This window comes from Hydra vulgaris, chromosome 11 (assembly GCF_038396675.1).
Source record: "Hydra vulgaris chromosome 11, alternate assembly HydraT2T_AEP".
NCBI lineage: Eukaryota > Metazoa > Cnidaria > Hydrozoa > Anthoathecata > Hydridae > Hydra > Hydra vulgaris.
In genome coordinates, this window is record NC_088930.1 from 54,625,304 (window position 1) to 54,645,247 (window position 19,944).

General features: G+C 28.6%; 1 protein-coding gene across 6 annotated transcripts in view; it reads right to left on the minus strand.

The window, feature by feature from the left end:
• The window catches only part of LOC101240141 (uncharacterized), a 57,842-nt gene that overhangs the window by 4,454 nt on the left and 33,444 nt on the right, over nucleotides 1–19,944 (minus strand). For all 6 annotated transcript variants that reach the window (XM_065809227.1, XM_065809226.1, XM_065809231.1 and 3 more), the window contains 2 exons: nucleotides 2,524–2,570; nucleotides 1,845–2,108 (listed from right to left, as the gene is read on the minus strand). In XM_065809227.1, coding sequence (XP_065665299.1) covers nucleotides 1,845–2,108; nucleotides 2,524–2,570 — 311 coding nt within the window. The remainder of the gene's footprint in view (nucleotides 1–1,844; nucleotides 2,109–2,523; nucleotides 2,571–19,944) is intronic.

A 19,944-nucleotide genomic window follows, 5' to 3' on the forward strand; every position in this document is an offset into this window, starting at 1 on the left:
ACCAGTACCTTTGGTGTTATCCACCTTAGAAAGGAGTAACTCAATTTTATAAGGATTAAAAAGTGTTTAAAAATTTGGTTCACAGCAGGCTTTATTACAAAGAGGAAAGTTTAGATTTACCAGATTGGTTGGTTTAGAGAAGGCTTTGTAAAACTGGTTGTTCAGACATTCAACAATAGCTTTTTATTGACAAAATGGGTATCATCAGAATTAAAAAGCGGTCGAATTTCACTACAATACAAGGTTTTTGCCTGTTTACATATACATAGAGCTTCTTTGGATTTGATTTACACACTTTCATTAAAAGCACTCATCAGCTGATTAATTATTGAACATATCTAATGCATCAAGAGCTAGACGAAAAGCATTATAACCACCTTTTCATAGATAAAATTTAATTTATGAAAAAAAGATATATTGATTTAAAAAGATAGTTTAAAGTCCCATAGCAACGAACAATGAAAGCGATTTTTTGATGTACAGCCTACAGCAGGCTCAACAACAATATCGAAAATGCGATCTTTAGAAATCTTTTAGGGTCTTTAGAAAATACGAAGTCTAACGTGTTGTTGAGAAAAGTAGGTTCAGTAATGAACTGGGAGAGAAAACAGTAGCTAATATTTTTAAGAAATTCACTACTGGCAGGCTTTCCTTTAATACATTGACCACCAAAATAGGTCCATTTAATATCATTGCAGTCAACAACAATAAGCAAACTGGTGTATATTCCATTATCAACAGATGTTTTATCGTGTCCAATAGACTTATTAATTTGCACATTAGACTCATATTGTGTCCGAGAATAACGATAAATACACTCCATTAGAATACGTTTATGCCCTACAATCTTGCACCAAACTTGCTCATCCCGCTGCTGATCATTGAACTCACAATTAAAAGAAAGAATATCATTTCTAATATAAATAGATACGCCACCACCTTTTGCTTAACTATTTTGTAAATATTCAGTGTAGTTATTTATAGAGGTAAGCGATGACAAATTGAACCAGGTCTCTGTAATAGCTATTATATAGGGATGATCTAATGTGGCTATATGGGCTTTAAATAAGTCAATGTATATGTGTGTGTGTATATATATATATATATATATATATATATATATATATATATATATATATATATAATATATATATATATATATATAATTATGTTGGTGTATTCTACAAATAGAATGCTCAATGTTCTTAAAAAACAGAGCAATAATAAATTAGTAATTATTTATTATTTATAAAACAACAAATTGTTTCTCCATTAGTAGGTTTATCAGGAAGCTACTGATGGAGAAACAATTTGTTAAAGACAAAAAATAGATATACGTTTTGAATAATTTATATATATATATATATATATATATATATATATATATATATATATATATATATATATATATATATGTATATATATATATATATATATATATATATGTATACATATATTAATATATGTATGTATGTATATATATATATATATATATATATATATATATATATATATATATATATAAATTAGTAAAAAACACTTTTCTAACTTTTTTTTTCAACTTTAAGTTTCACGATTGCTGGATCATCAGGAAGAGAAGGAACTCTTCCTGATGATCCAGCAATGGTGAAACTTAAAGTTGAAGAAAAAAGTTAGATAAGTGTTTTTTACTAATTTATTATTGCTCTATATATATATATATATATATATATATATATATATATATATATATATATATATATATATATATATATATATATATATATATATATATATATATATATATATATATATATGAGAACATCATCATCAAATAGGAAATAAAATATTTATAAAAAACTAACCTTTCGAAATCCGTATAAATTTAATTGCCGAACGAAAGACTTCATAGATTCTGTTTTGAAAATCTTTTGATTTCTCCTGAGCAAAACTTTATTCAAAAAATTTAATTGAGAGGGGATTTCAATGCAACTTCCATCAAAGCTCCAATTTATTACATTTTCAAAACGATGACTTTCACTGACGAGAAAAAAAAGACGGTATGGAAATGACTGTCCTTCAAACAGCTCATTAATAGAGGTACACATGTTCTTTTTTTTAGCTGGCTCCTAAACAAAACAAGCTTTTTTCCTAAACAAAACTATTTTATTTTCTTAGTTACTTGTTGTTTACAACAATTAAGGGAAAAGGTTAAAAAGCAACATTTTTATGTTTAAAGAGAGTTGTTTTCAAGGTGAGAGATACCAGAGCTAAGACCACCTTTTGTAAGGTTGTTAAGCCAATGTCTAAGAAAGCCAACTAAGATTGAATCATAATTTCAAGCTTGTCTTACAAAGCTCAAGCCACAAGCTACAAATGCAAGATAAAAGTCAAATATTTTAAAGTCAATGAAATAAGTAAAGACAAAGTTTAGCAAAAATTCATAAAAAGTTACTAAATATTATACTTGATCAATAAAATAATTCAATTAAATAAATAAATACCAAGCAATAATATACATGTATATATAAAAAATAGACTTACAGTATTGATCATTTGATTATGAAAGTCAGTATTTTGATATTGATCTTCTAAATAAAACAATGTTTACAATTATTTTATATTTACCAAAATAAATAAAATCTAAAATTTTTTTAATTCTTTTTTTGTGAATGCAATGTGTTCTAGTAGAGCTGCACTGACCAGTGTGTACCTTAAAGAAGCATAATAAATTAAAATTAAGTTTGTAGAGTGCAAAAATACAAAATGACATATGTCCAATGGAAAATGAAGGGTAGTTAAGGAAAGAAACGCTAAAATAATCTTAATATAATTGCTAAAGTTAACATTTAACGTTGTTTCATTAGTTACTAGGCTTTGAAAGAGCGCATTCTCAAAATGCACGCGGTCACTGGAGAAAGATCTTGTAAGCGAGTTAAAACTTACCTTTTGGAATTTAACTATTATTTACTAGTTTAGTAATATTACATAAAGAATCATATTAAGATAAATAATTATTGTTAAGATCATATTATAATTGAAGTAAGTATAGAAAATAGTTAAGCAATTTATATATAACATTTTTATTAGATATAAAGTAGAAAGGATCACTACTTTTAATTTTTTAAATCATTTACATTTTGTTTGTTTTAGTTTTTCTTTTAGCTTTATTTTTTTATAGCAGCTTTGTTATTATTGAGCTTATATTTTATTTTTTAGAAGGAAAATTGGGGTATGGATGAGGCCTAACTATTTTTTACGCAACAAAAAAGTTATACTAATGCTAATTTCATAAAATTGGTTATTACTACTTTGAAATTTCTGTGATGCTAAATTAAATTTTGTACCAACACTAACATAACATGTCACATGTTATTGTATGTAAAGGTTAAATTTTGTTATTTGGATTACAGTTCTTATGTAAAAAAAAAAAAATGAAGGTAAAGAGTATTGTTTGTATATATATATGAATCTTTTTAAACTTTCTCGCGCCATTTTTAAAATTTTTGTTTGCACATGTTTATTGTTTGCATATACGCTACTTTGATAAGTATGTGTATGTGGTAATATGTGCTTTATAGTTATTTTACCAATGTGTTTTTATAAAAATGATGAGTGTTTTTTTATTGTTTGTGTATGTGTTAATATGTGTCATATAATTGTTTTATAAATGTGTTTTAATATGTATATAAGGTTAAATACATATTGTGTTTATAGTTGGTACATATGTTTATATTATGTTGTTTCCATGTCTTCAAAGTGCTGTGACTTGGTAAACATGTAGAGCAAAATTTGTCAACCTTGCCAGCCAAGTGATGTACTTATAGTAGTGGATTGTACTTATGTGTTGTACTTATGTGTTGTTGTATGCACTAAGTGATGTACTTATAGCAGTGGGTTACACAACAGTGTTTAGTGTCAAACTGTTACTGCTTTAGGTCTAGGTGTTTTCAAGCCTTTATTATTAATTATTCTAAAAAAACACAATAATGTATTTTAATAACAATTTGCGTAATGTTGTTACTTAAGTTCTGTTATATGCATATTATATTAACATATGGTGTATGCTATTGTTGTGATGTTAAAAATGATAAATAGGTTATTTTATTATTAAAAATCACTGCTTTTAATCACTCACTAAAAGCCAAGACAAGTTATTTTGCCATATATACAAATTGTTTTATCTCAATTTGATATTTTGTCTTTAGCACTGTTTATTATATGATTTTGCTATAAATATTTTGGAATCATGATGTACCAGCATAAATTATTTTCTAAAAGCTAACATGAAATAATATTTAACAACTACTACTCTGGTAAATCACAACAGTTTTTCTCCATAAGGTACATTGATTTTCAGTTTTTGTGTATGTAATGTTTTTCTTATATATTTACTTATTCATTACAATTTTTATTTTAGATTTATCAGATGATGTATTTATGTGGTATAGAAGAACAAAATATTGCAAAGTTTTGTGAATCTTTTAAAAATGTTTACTATATTTTTAAAGAAATAATATTGAAGCTTGCAAAAAAGGGTTTACAATGTTTTTTTTTTTAATTTTTCTGTGTTAGCAGTATGTTCATTATTAGAATTGCACGTTTTTAATAAATTTTTTAATTATTATTTGCTAAGTTAATTTTTTTTCAAACATCTCCTAGCTAATATATATATTTTTTTAAAGTCATAAGATTATTGTATAATTTATTTAAAATGACAGTTTGTTATATATAAAAATTATTTGTGTGCTATTTAGAGTAGAAAAAAAATTATATAGGAAAGTTCACAATCTTCGAGATTTGTATAAGATTTTTCGTTACTACTTTCAATTAAAAGTGAAGTTTATATCGATGGTATTAGGCTAGAAGCAGATATTAGTTTAGAAAATAGAAATGTTAATAGGCAAGTTAATAGTTGCAGAAATAAAAGAGGCTTAGGCGAAATGAAATTAATAATCTAAAAAATGCTAGATATGCTGCTCAGCAAGCAGCAAATAATTTGAATCCAAATGAGAGCTTTGGTTAGGTGAGTTGAAAATGATCGTCGCTGAAACGAAAGAGATAGGCGAGATGAAATTAATACTCAACAAAATGCTAGAATTGCTGCTAGATACGAAAGAATGCATTGTATGGCAAGAAGTAATACTATTCCAGATTATAATTATTTAGGAGAAATGAATTATATTTGTCAGCATTGCGGTGCTAAGAAATTTCCTGATGAAACACATTTTATATGTTGCCATAATGGAAAGGTAGTTTTTTTGCAACCTTCACCATGTCCACAAGATTTATTTAAAAGAAATTAGGCAGATGGAAACGCCAATCTGAATTTTTTAAAATATATTAGAAATTATAATGCCTGTCTTTCTTTTGCTTCATTTATAGCTAATATTTTCATTGTACAGGTAATCTTAGGCCAAATCAAAATACTCCGCCAACATATTGTCAACTATACATCTATGATCCACTTGCAGCAGTAAATTTTGAAATGCGACAACGTGGTAATGACCTTTGCTTAAATGATTTGTTTCAATTGCAAATTATTATTAGTGAAGAGAATCCAGTTGCTCCTGCATTTAAAAACATAGCTGAAGTGGATGAAACGAAAAGATGAAGAAACTCGCCGAGCAGCTATAGAAGGTCGCTCAGTCTCAGTAGTAAAAATGTCTTCACTTGAAGAGCAAGATAGACGTTGCTATAATCTCCCTTCACATGGTGATGCTGCAGTTGTATTTGTTGGGGAAGATGGTGCTCCACCTGCTTCCAGGGAAGTTGTTATTTACCCAAAAGGTCATTCTCTTAAAACTCTATCAAGTATGTCTGCCAACTTAGATCCTATGGTTTATTCTCTATTTTTTCCAAGAGGTGATGCTGGTTGACATAATCAATTGGTTCACAACACTGAACGTGCTACATTGGTTAGAAATCATGTTACATTATCTCAGTATTACAATTATAGACTTTCAGTTAGACAATTAACCTAAACAGAGAAGTGAGCAGTATGATGCTTTAGACAAACATGTAAACAACCTTGAAAATGATCATAATATTAGACAAGGAAGTGTTGTAGTTTTGCCATTAACAATGTAGGAAATCTGAGAGCTTTATTTAATTTAATTTGTTTAAATATAGTAGTTATAATTAAAATGTTTGTTCCAGGTTTTTTGCTTTTCTGTTTTCAGATTTTTAAGAACTAAGCAACTTAGCTAAACAAGTTTTGTTTTATATTTAAGCGCAATTGGAAACTATTTTTAGAGCGATTGGAAATAGATGAAGAGATTTTTAGTCACTCCAGATCACTTTATTGTTATTTTTTATTATTATTAGAAGGGTTAATAATAAAAATTTTTAGACAGTAGAACTGGTACTAATTTAAGTAAGTTTGCTATATTTTTTTATTTTGTATTGAGTATATTCTTTATTAGATATATATTTCATGTATTTAACATGAAAACTGTCTGTAATTTGTTGACAAATAAGTTTATATACATAAATGTGCCTATATCTCAGTATATTTTATATTTCTCTGTATATGAATATTTTCTCTTAGAAAATATTATTATACACATACTCTTGATTTCCTTTATTTTTTTTATCACTTAAGAGTAAAATATACTGACTGATATTGTTTCATTTTTTAGACTTTTAGATTGTGTATTGTAGTCTAGATTCTTTGTTAAATTACAATTTATTGATGTAAATATTGTTTTATTTTTGATAAACAACTTTTACATATATATATATATATATATATATATATATATATATATATATATATATATATATATATATATATATATATATATATATATATATATATATATATATATATATATATATATATATCTATATATATATATATATATATATATATATATATATCTATATATATATATATATATATATATATATATATATATATATATATATATATATATATATATATATATATATATATATATATATATATATATATAAATTGTAGCATTTGGGAGTACATTAAGGTAAAAAATGATTCTTTTGCCAACAAATATGTCACTTTTAATTACTTTTGACTTTGGTCCAACATTTCCGTATTGTCAGAAAGTTAAAACCATTAATTTAATTGCAAATTAATCATTTTTTTTAAAAACCGTAAAAACGCAAATTTTATTGACTAGAATGTTTTTAAAAACATTCTGAATGTTTTTAATAATATTCTGAATGTTTTTAATAACATTCAGTCTATCAATTTTAAAAAAAAAGAATTCAAGTCTTGCATTTTAATTTTTTTTTGTGTCAACAAAATACGGAAAAACTTTCTGACAACCAGTGAGGAGTTGCAAAGTTAGCTATCTGAGTAATATATTGAGAAATACAGAAGTTATGAACATTTAAGTGCACATTAAATTTTGTTTTTCAATCTTTTTAAATTTTTTTAAATACAAAATAAAACATTTTTAAAGTTCTATTGATACTATATACATAATATATATAAAGATATTATATACTATAACAAACAAAAAAAAAAAGGAATTTAAAAAAAAGATTAGATACAGTACAGATACAGTTTTTTTGAGAGGTTTACAATTTTACAATAAAAAGTTATTGAACATCGATACTTAATTTAAGACAAAAATTTTAAAATTTTTTATTTTCTATCACTTACTAAAAATTATTTAAAACAACTATATGAAGAATAAGTATAGAAATAACTAACTATGACCAAGATCTTGTCTCGTTTCTCGTGAAAAATGGGACTTCTCGTGAGAAACGAGAAATAGAAAATTCTCGCAAGAAGTAGAACGAGACTTAAATATTATATTATTTTCCAAATTAAAAATTATTATAATTTACAAAATGCTTAATAATTTGTTTTTTTAATTAATTAATATTTTGACTCCGAGATTTTAACAAATCTAATTAAAAATTTAATTTGATTTTGAAAAAAACAAATTAAATTTTTAATTAAATTTTTAATTAGATTTTTTAATTAGATTTTTTAATTAGATTTTTTTTAAAAATCTAATTAAAAAATTTTAATTAGATTTTAAATATTTTTAATTAGATTTTAAATACATAAACTTTTTGTGTAAAATGGTGCACTTTCGACTTAATTTCATTAGATTACCAGTGGAATTCAACTTGACGCATATTGTTCATATTGAAAAGAAATATTCTTGCCTCATTTCAACGATCAAAAATGTCACCAAGAAAAAACAAAATCTGGAGATATTTTCAAAAAACAAGTGACGGTGCTGAATGCAAGGAATGCAAAAAGTCTTTGAAAACAAAAGATGGAAACACATTGGAGACTACATCACTGGACACCCCATGTCCAACAGTTCCCAGGCAGACACACAGGTATCTTAATTGAAGGAAAGCTGGATTCTTTCTTAGAAGAACTAAATTTAACTGCTGATTTGCCAATGTACTGCGTGAACACCAGGCAAGAAACATGAAACTTGCAGTCAAATTGTCAAAGCGCCTTGACCAAAACTTGTGCAACAATCATATTTTGCAATGTGCAGTTTGAGACTCATTTGGAATGACTGTTGGAATGGATGATGCGTTGCAAACATGCAAAGATTTGGCTTCTTTAACTCACTAGTCAACAGTTGCAGCTGAGTTGCTTGAATCAGAATCAGACGCTCAAGGGATCAATTATAGACAGTTACGCCAATCTGTTGATACAAGATGGAATAGTGAACTGGATTGAATAGCTTTTGTCCTACATCTAAAGAGTGCAATTATCAGCTTGTGTGCAAATGAAGATATTTTTTCTTTAAAGACCATCAGTGCATTACAGTGGAAATCAATCGAGGGAGCAGTAGAAATTTTGGCACCACTTAAAGAAGCTACAGAAACGTGGTCGGCTGAGTCTATTCCAACAATTAACACTGTCGCCGATTCTCTTTATTTAATCCATGCCAAAATTGATCAATTTATTGAGACGGATGGAAAAAATGGCTACGGTGTCTTGCATGCAAAAAACTTGAAAAGCTGCATTGAGAAAAGATTTCCTCTTTGTCACACTGGAAACTTATTCTTCAAAAAATTTCAAACAACAAAAGAATGGTTAGCCTCACAGGTTAAGGATAATGTTGAGTGCCAACCTGTTGCCAGAGTCCGTTCAGCAGATTCGTTCCCTAATTCAAAACTGAAGCGCAAGTTAAATGTCAGACTTGAAACACAAGAGCTAACATCTGAACTGAATCCTATTTTGAGCAAAATGTGCCAGTATGAATATTTCCCTGATGCCAAAAAAGACTTTCCAATTCTTGATTGGTGGAAATTGCATTTAAATAAATTGCCAGAACTCTCTTCATTAGCTAGACAAATTTTAGCTACTCCAGCAAGTTCAACTAAATCAGAGAGAGTTTTTAGCTCAGGTGAAAATGTCGTCCAATCATCCAGACACAACTTACACCCAGAAAAAGTAGAACAAATCATCTTAATCAGAGAAAACATTGTCTTGTTGGAAAAGTTTGGCAAAAAAATTCTGAATTAATATTTGAAAAAGTTATTTACATTTGACAAATGTCATTTGTATCTATTTGTGTCAAAACCATGTTTACATTTTTATTTTTTTACTTGGATTTTAATAAATTTGTTTTCAAAAATTGTTCTCGTCTCGTTCTCGGTCTCACAAGAAGTACTAACTTCTCGTCTCGGTCTCATCTCGGTTTGAAAAAACCTAGTCTCCCTCATGGTTAGAAATAATAAATTTAAAGAATAGAATAATATGTTTGTTATCATTTTCCTTCTTCTAAAGACTCTTAGATTTTTTATGATCAAATTGGTCATGCCCTTTCTCTTTACCCCTCTGCCAATATTGTAATTGGTAACTTTAATGCACATCACACTAAATAGCTCGGTACACTAAAATGCTCATAACTTCTGTATTTCTCAATATATTACTCAGATAGCTAACTTTGCAATTCATTTTCTTTCCATATAACCCTAATCACTTACCTTTACTCCTTGATTAGTATCTTGCCTCTGACCCTATCTTGTGTTCAGTTTCTTCTTTTTATCCTTAATTCATAGGTGGTATTCATATAGTTAGTTGGTTCTTTTAGATTTTTAGATCGCTTTTAATCTTGAACTATTTGACTTACTTTACTTATTATTATATTCACTTATTCTTACTTCACGAAATCTTGTATCTTGTCTGAAGTTAGACTGAAGACTGAAGACTGTTGGAAAATCATCAAAACCGTAATTAAGAAAGATAGGTTTAACACTCCATCTCTAATGGATGCCATCATTCATAGGAGTGATCTTATTACCTCTTCCAAGGTGAAGTCAGTACTATTTGCAAAGAATTTTTCTTTTAATTTGACTCTTGAATCTTATGGTCATACTGTTCCTTTAATTTCAATTAAACAAGAAAACTAGGTTTGCTTTGAACTAAGCTAGCTTAAAACTAGCTTTGTCAGGAAACTAGGTTTGAATCCACAAATGATTCTTTTATGTGCTTTCATATAACACTGCTTCACTCTATCACCTTTCTCTTTGTTTTACATTGCTCTCCTTCATCTCAAGACTGCACCCTTGTTGATGTTTTTTCTGATCAAATTGACCAGCCTTCCCTCGTTATCTTTCAGCAAACATTGTTGTTGTTGGTGACTTAAATGCTCATCATACTGAATGGCTTGGCTCTAGTATAAGTTTCTCTGCAGGTGTTAAGGCCCACAACTTTTGCCTTTCTCAATCTCTAACTGAAGTAGCAAACTTTCCAACTTGCTTTCCAGACCATTTCCGAATCATTTACTTTTACTACTCGTTATTATTTAAATGTTACAAGTTAAAAATTAAATAATTGATAATAAAAACAATAATAAAAAAAATATATTTTAAAATAAGTTATAAGAGTTTTTTTGTTTTGTTTTAAAATAACTATAAAAAGTTTAAATTAGATTTTATAACTCCTGTCTTTAATTTTCTATACATATCTGCTAAAGAATTACGAGCATTGAATTTATAAGAAAATATTGAATAAGATTTAAATAAGATATAAAATTATTTTTTATCTTAATTCGCGATTTCTTTTATTTAAAATATTTGATCACCATTTAATTTTTTTAGACTATGTGATTTGCTGTTGTTTTTTAATAATACACTGTACTATATGCTTCATTTTTCAAGTTTTATCTGATGATTTATAAAATAAATTAAAATTTAATAAAAAAGTTTAAATCATAACTTTTAATAATAATAAAAATAATAGCAATAATACGGTTATATAATGAGATTTTATATCATAATTTGAGATCAATATAAGTATTTTTTATTTTATTTTTGGTTTTTATCACTATGTCAAAAAAATATAAAAATAATTTTTATTCTTAAGAACATTTATTCCAATATAATCTTTTTTTTTTAAACAAATTTACTTCTAACAATTCTGCAAGCAATCACTATGCGAAAGATGCTAGCAGAAAGCAAAATGATTGAAAAAAGGACATGCATGCAACATGGCAATATCAATACTGATATTTTAAAGCTGCTAATGAGCCTCTCAATCACAGATGTGCTACTGATGAGCTTCTCAATCACAAAGGTGTTACTGATGAGCCTCTCAATCACAGAATTCAGAAAACTTTACTGCTAATCAGCCTCAAAACCATGAAACTAAACTTTAGAATCAGAACTTTAGAATTAAAAGATAGCAGTAAGAGTTACAATGCCACTAAAAAGAACATACAAGTAAAAAACCATGAGAAGAGACAAGAATGCAACAAGAAGTAAAAAACAAGTAGTGCTGAATTGGTTTTTCCATGCAGCAGCTTTGCTTATTAACCTAGTGGGTTGCTTATCAACCTAGTGGGTAATCAACCAGTTTGCTTATCAACCTAGTGGGTACAAGTTTAAGACATATAAAACATATTAAAATGCCTTAGGTAAATTTTTTTTTTTTTGAGATTTTTTCTTTCTTAAAAGAAAAAGACTTGAGGAGTAAGCATTCATACTTTATGCTTACTCCTTAAGTCTTTATGCTTATCCTTTAAGTCTTTATGCTTATCCTTTAAGTCTTTATGCTTACCCCTTAAGTCTTTAGTAAGCATTCTACAAAACAATAGCCAAAAGCAATAAACACCTGCCTAATTATTTACAAACCTATGATTAGTATTTCGCATTTCAAAACTTGTTGCATAACTCAACAGATGTTGTAGAAATGTTATTTTTTTTAATTAAATTTTTATTATTTTTTTTTTTAATTTAAGATTTCTTAATTAATATAATATATTTAAATAATATTATTTCTTATTTACCACTTTTAATTTAATTGCAAATTAATTAAAAAAATAGTATGTAATTAGCTTTCTCTAATTTTTTAAATAATTTTTAATAAAAAATTTAATTATATGTGAAGAAATATGAAGTAAGAGGTTTTGTAAGAAAAAAAGATTAAAAAAAATTTTTTTTTAATAATGCAATAGGAAATACAATAAGATTGGCTGCTAAAAAAATAATAGTAAATATAATAATTAAGTTATTAACCAGTTTGAGCTTTACTTAAAACTATAAGGCTAAAATACATTTAAAAAATTGATTAGCCTGGGTTTTTAAATATGATATAACTGTTTCTAACTAAGATAAACTGTTTTTAAAATTGCAAGAAAACAAAGCATTTTAGATAAAATAAGGTTTTCAATCGAATCTCAATCAATTAATATATTTCTGAAGTAGTTGAAAAAATTTAAAATTGAAAAATAATACAAAATCATCAATCATATATCTTTGGATTTATTAAATTTGAATAGAAAGGAATGGAATTGGTTACTCTTAAAAACATAGAATAAATGGAGAGCTTTTATGTTATAGGAAAGGCTATTCCAAGATTTTATACTTTGGTTTTTTACGGACTTATATCCATAAGTAACAGAACAATATTTTAAGACTGCTAGGTTCAGATTATCAATTGATTGAAGATAGTATTGGTTATTTGCATTTTTGGGGAAGAAATTGTTGAAGGTAAAAGGTAGGTTTTTGTGTTAGGTATTTCAGACAAACTAGCAATTCAAGAACTGAACAAGGTCATATAGTTTAAGGATCTTAGAAGTAAGATAAAGCACATTAGGATTGAATTTGTGATTCTGAAAATGTATTATTTTTAAAGCTTTGTTTCGAAGATGGAATATTCTTAAAACTGCTTGCTGTTGAGATTATCTTTAAGATGGGATTCAAACAATAGATTGGAATCAATTATAATTCCAAGATATTTGATTTAGTTTATGGGAATGACTTTCCGGCCACTTGATCTAATGTTTAAATTTTTATTGATTTTTGTTTTATCAGTTTTGCTACAGTTGAGAGAAAAAAGTTGAGAGAAAGCTTATTTGAGCGAAGCCACTGAACTAGATTGGCAAGATCTAGATTGGCAAGATCATGATTAATGTATTTGTAAACTTTTTTTTAAAAGATTTATTGATAATGAGCAAGTTAAAATCATCAGCAAAGTGGTAAGGAGTTGCAAACTTAATTGAGTTATTAAGGTCATTAACGTAAAGAAGAAAAAGTAGTGGTCCTAATACTGAGCCTTGAGGGACACTGTTGGAACAATTTATTTGAGTAGATTTTGAGTCATTGACTGAAACAAACTGAGATCTGTTGTGAAGATAGGAAGTAAACCATTTAAGAAGTACCCCTCTGATTCTATAACATTCTGATTTCTTGAGTAGGATAGAATGGTCTACTGTATAAAAAGCTTTTTGTAGATCTACGAAGACACCACACGCAAGGTTTTTATCATCAAGAGCTTTTCTAATTGACTCAGTAATTTTAATAAGTGAGTGGTTTGTGGAATGATCAGCACAAAACCCATACTGGTGTTTGTAAAAGCATTTAAATTTATTTAAAAATGCATAGAGCCTCTTATGCATAGCTTTTTCAAAGAGTTTGCATTGATTAGAAAGAAGAGAGATAGGTTGGTAGTTAGTAAACGACCGGGGTTGATATTTGACCGGTGGCTGGGGCTGGGTTTGATAAAATATAGCCGGGGCAGGATCTGTGACTGGGGCTGCATAAACAATTATAAATTCTAAAGTATACTTTTTTTATTCAAAATTCAAGTTATATTATGTATATATATGCATATATCAACATCATTATGATCAACATGAGCATCATTACCATCATGATCATTATTATCATCATTATTATCATCATCATTATCAGGCTTTAGCTATCTTCTTTTATGCTATTTCTCTAATATAAACAATCGAGAGCATTTTCTTTCTTTAACTAAACCGCATTCATACAATATATAAGGCACTCTCTGCAACTTTTCTTACTTCTATCACTACCATATTCTCCTGAAGCTTCTCACTCTCTATATGCTGATACCTAAATGACTTTAATCTTCTCTAACAAATGTTGTACAATAAGACACTTTTTACTGATCTGTCTAAGACTATGCCTCCTTTTTCTTGTTGTGTTAGAATCACACAACACATTCATCTGATCATCTTCTATTTTGGCAAATACTACAGCATATTAATACTAAAGTTTATACAAATATGAAAGGATATCGTTTACCAGCATCTAAATAAATAGCAAAAATATATGTTTATACCCATAATATGTATGCATAAAGCGCATCTTTCTCCAGAAGGAATAAAAGCTTGGAAGCTTCTATTCCTTCTCTTCAATATTAAGTCAAGCCTCATTTACTTTGCATTTTTTACTATCTTGAGCAGTTGTTTTATTAAAAGTAATCATTTTTTTCATCTTTTTTACAAAAACATCTCTCTTATAAACAAATGCCCTTTTTCCAAGAAGCTAATGTAAAAAGATCCTGTCTGATGTTAAGTTTTGTTATTCTAAGTTTACTAAATCTTGTATCTTATCTCAGATGTTAAGATCTAGAGACTTTTGGTAAGTCTTTAACAGTGTCATTAACTAAAGTAAGTCTAACATTTGATCTCTAATTAATGGGTCTGACTTTTTACTTCTTCCCAGAATGAGGCAGAGTTTTTTGCAAAAAAATCTTACTTCAACTCAACTCTTGAATCTAATGGCCACACTCTTCCTGTCAGTTAAACAGATTAACCCATTGTTAAACTTAAAATCCCTATGGCTTCTAATGCTAAAGTTAATTCTAAATTGAACACTTCAACAGTTTGTGCTTCAGACAAGATTTCCATCATAGTCTTAAAAAAGTGTTCTCCAGAATTCTCTTCAATTTTTGCTCAACTTTTAAAACATGCTAAATAAGTGGTTCCAATTTTTCAAAACTCTAGAAAACACTTAGACCTCTTCAACTATCCTATGACTAGTCTTCACTCTATTATTAGTTTCTTTATATGAGATTAATAAACTATTTCTTTCTAACTGCAGAATTGAAGTTATTCCTGAAGGCCTACACTCACCTTTATTTCAAGTAACTTTAAGGGTATCACAAAGTTATATATTTGCTCCTGTAATGTTTCTTATCTACAATAACAATCTTCATGAAAATCTTACATCTAAAGTACCTCAATTAGCTAAGGACTCAACTTTATACTCTTGTTTTGACAAAAAATATTCACTTTTTGATTGCTTAGAACAAGCACCGGTTTTTAATATGATCTCTCTTTTGTAACAGCCTAAGGCTTGCAGTGGCTTGTGGATCGAAATTTTTTAAGGCAACAAAACCCATTTATTTATGGCAAAAAAATATTACCATATTATTGGCATTCCTATATTGACGAATAACAACCTTCTTAATCTCATACAAAGTCTAAAAGCACATTGTAAATGTAGTTAGACCTGCTTTATCTGCCAAGCTTGAACCACTTTCCCATTACTGTAAGGTTGCATTTCTTTCTTTTTTCTACAAATACTATCATGGTCAATGTTTAAACGTTCATCACTATTACAATAAATCAAAACTTATACTTACTTGGCTTCTTATTTAACAAGTTGCATCCTTTTACTGCATCTGTCCCTTCATGCTATAAAAACTTTTATTAATTCAGTTTTTTGTCCTTGAACATTAAAAGAACTTTTTAACTCTTCCCATTTTGGTGTTTTGATTTTTAATACATCCTGCAACTTTTAAAGTCTTCAGTTAACCATTTTCTTATATTTTAACCTGTCCTCTATTTTAAAGTAACTCATAACTTAATAGTTGTTGCTAGCAATCTTGTTGAAAGTAAATTAGGGTTTAAAAATATATAAATATATGTCAGTATGTAATAAATAGTAAATGTAAATTGTAAAATGTAAAATGTAAAAGTAAATGTAAAATGTAAAATGTAAAATTATAGAACAAAAAGGGCTAGAAAAATTGATAGCTAGGGCTAGAAAAAAATTATAAATTTTTTTCTAGCCCCAGCTATCAACCCCTGCTAAATCTTATAATATTGCCAAGACCGGATTTGCAAAAAGTCGCATCTTTAGCTGGGGCAGGGGCCGGAACCCCAATCACTTACTAATCGTAGTTAAACATATCCATTGTAGAATGTTTTTTAAATATTGGAATGATTTTAGCAACTTTGAAAGCATCTGGGAATAAACCATTTTGAAATGAGTTATTTATAATAATACTGTGAGGTTTAGAAATTATATCTGGAATAAGTTTAAGAAGGAATGTAGGAAGGCAATGAAGACCAAAGGTCTTTCCAGTTCTGAGGGTGGTTTTAATAAGATTAGAGATTTCATTCTCTGTGACAGGATCAATAAAGAACAAATTAGAATTTGTAGAGTTGAGATATAGTCAGTATATTTGGATGTTGAAGGTATGATTTTGTTTTAAAGTTTGTTTTGCATAGTAAAAAATTTGTTTAATATGTTCTATACAGTAGTTTATCTGTGATGTTATTTTGTTTCAACTTAAGTTTGAGAGTTGAACTATAGCAGGAAGGTTTTATATTAATGATTTTATAATAAATTTAAATAATTTCTTTCATTCCTTTCCAAGTATTTTTTATATTGTTAAGGTTTTTACTAAAATAGATTGTGTAATAGAATTTTTTTACTAATTTTTAATAGATAGCTGATTCTGTTTCTATAAAATTAATATTTTATTTTTATTTTTTTTAAACATCTTTGTTTCCAACAAGGCTGCAAGCAACTACTAATTAAAGTTGGAAGTTACTGGAAGAGAAAAGATGAAGATTGCAGAGCCAGATAACGATTGACAGACGACTTAAAGGATTGCAAATTATATGAATCAGGAAAGCAAGATGAAGGAAGCGAATTATAAAGAACTGATGTTCGAGGAAAAAAACTAGACGAATAAGAGTTTTTGGAGCACTTAGGAACAGTCACAGTAAAAGGATGAGACTTAATTGATTGATGAGCAACACAAGAATGAATTTTAGTAGATGGCACAAGAGATGCTAGCTCTTTAGAGCAGTGCCCATTATAGTATTTGTAGAAAAGAGAAAGAGAAGCAACATTAGGACGATGTGATAATGGTTGCATGTTGGCTGCAAGAGCAGGTCCAATTATGTTTACAATGGGTTTTTGCACTTTGTCTAAAAGAGAAAGGGCATCATTAGAAAATCCACCCCAGATATGGCAACAGTATTTCATACTGTTGGCCGAATTTGAGATTTATAGAGATAGAGAAAAGAATCCGAAGTAAGAAAGTGTCAAACTCGATAAAGAGATGCAACCTTAGCAGATGCTAATTTTGCAACTGATTTGATATATGGTTTCCAAGTAAGATCAGAAAGTAAGAGTTGATCCTAGAAGATAAAGAGTAGATGACTCGTTGAGTACATCAATGTTCATAAATATAGGAGGATCTAAATTATTGCAAAAATAATTGGCTAAAGAAAATTGAGTTTTATCTGTATTGAACACACCAGCCACTGTGAGTCCCATGCTGTAGCAGAAGTGAGATCCTTTTCAAGCTCAAATACCATTTCCAAGCAATCAGAGAGTGTTGGTTTCTTATCACGACAAGAATAAATGGTAGCATCATCAGCAAACAATGCCACCTTAGATGTGAGAATATCTAGAAGATTGTTAATATAAATTAAAAAGAGTATAAGGCCAAGGATAGAACCTTGTCTTGTTGTTGAATCGTAGTATAAAAGTTGTCCATCGAGGACAACTTTTATACTATGATTGGAAAGGAAGGATTCAATAATCTTAAAGAATACACTATAAGAAGAAAGCTTATGGAGAAGACCAGCATGCTAAACTTTATCAAAAGCTTTAGAAATGTCAAGAGCAATAGTCGTAACTTCTTCACCTTTATCTAATGCACGATAAAACATCTTATTACTATTAGCAAATCAGCTGTAGAACGAGAAGATCGAAATCCATATTGATGGTCAGAAAGTAAGTTATTAGATTCAAGATAAGAAATTAAGTGTTTCTTAATTAAACATTCAAAAACCTTACTTATGATAAGAAGAAGACTAATGGGGCAGTAGTTAGACAAATCAGATCGCTCTCCAGAATTTTTGAAGATAGGGATAACAGATGCCGCTTTCCAGCAGGCTGGAAAACAAGACTCTGATAAGCACTTGCTGAATAGTTTTGAGAGTATAGAAGACAGCTCCGGAGAACACTTTTGCAAGACAATCTGGCCACAAGCTGTGGAAAAGTCTAAGCAGCACATTACTTTAGATACAGAAGCTGGAGTGATACGAATGTCATGTAATGGATCAACCTGTTTGTTGGTAATATCAGGCAGAACGCAACAAGTGGAATCAAGAGATGATATTGATAAAAAGTTCTTAGCAAACAATTCAGCTTTGTCTTTAGATGAGGTGACAAAGTCTGAACCATACAAGAGAGGTGGAATTAAAGTTTTGCCCTTATTAATTATACTGTTAAATATTCTCCAGAAGTCACGAGAACCTAATTTTTGTGATGAAGTAAGAGATTTCATGACCTGAGAATAGCGCGCTTTTATGTTAAATAAAACCTTTTAACAATGGTTTCTAGCAGTAATAAACAGACGCTTGTTTTCTGGAGAATTGTTTTGCTGATAGATATGGAAGTAACGGTTTCGATTGGCAATTGCAGCAGCATATTGTGAGGAAAACCATGGAGGAGAGTGAGGCTTGACCTAAAATTGTCGAAAGGGAACAAAAGACTCCATGCCAGCCTGAATTATGTAAGAAGCACATATGTCAACAGAAAGATGAAAGATTTCTACCCAAGGGCCATACTTTGACTACCTTGACAAAAAGGAGACAACGAGAAGATGTGATTCAACTTTTTAAATTCTTCAATGGTTTTAACAATTTGGAAACAATCAAAAAAATTAGTATTCAACAAACTCAAACAAGAGGTCACTGCTTTAAATATGTCAAAGAAATCACTAAGCAAACATGTTGTGAAAACTTTTTATTTAATAGAACGGCCAATTTATGGAATAGCATGCCAACCAAGTTGGTTAAAGAAAAATCAGTTAAAAGTTTTAGAGCAGGTCTTGATTGCTGGATGAGCAGCAATCAAGCAAATCGGCTGTCATAGTGTGTTAATACCACACTCACTGGCATACACCAGTTACAGCAATTATTAATACTATCTAATAGTTGAGTTAAATAATTAGTTAAATTGGAAGAGCAGATCTTTAGGTCATTACGTGCTATGTAGTTTAAATTAGAGTCCAGATATAGAAGGACACCCCCTTTTTTAGCCTCAGTGAGGCAATGCTCAATGTTTAACCCATTTATAGATATGCTTGTTGTACTTTTATCATTTACATAGAAATTTGACTCAGCAATACCTATTGCCACAGGTAATGTATTAAGAGTGATATTAAAACTGCAAAGATCATCAATGTGATATGGTAAGGAAGCAATGTTGTAATAAATATAAATATCTGAATTAGGATTAATTTTTTATTGAAATCTACGGTGTCATAGTATTTAAAATTAATTGAACCATGGGGATTATTCAGACCTGTAATTGTATTTCGTGGACTTGATGTAGTGCCAAGAGAGTATAGTAAATTAGTATACTTGTGTAATAATGTTTGCTCAAGCTTCAAGTCAGAAAGAGAAACAAATGGAATATTCTTAGATGGCA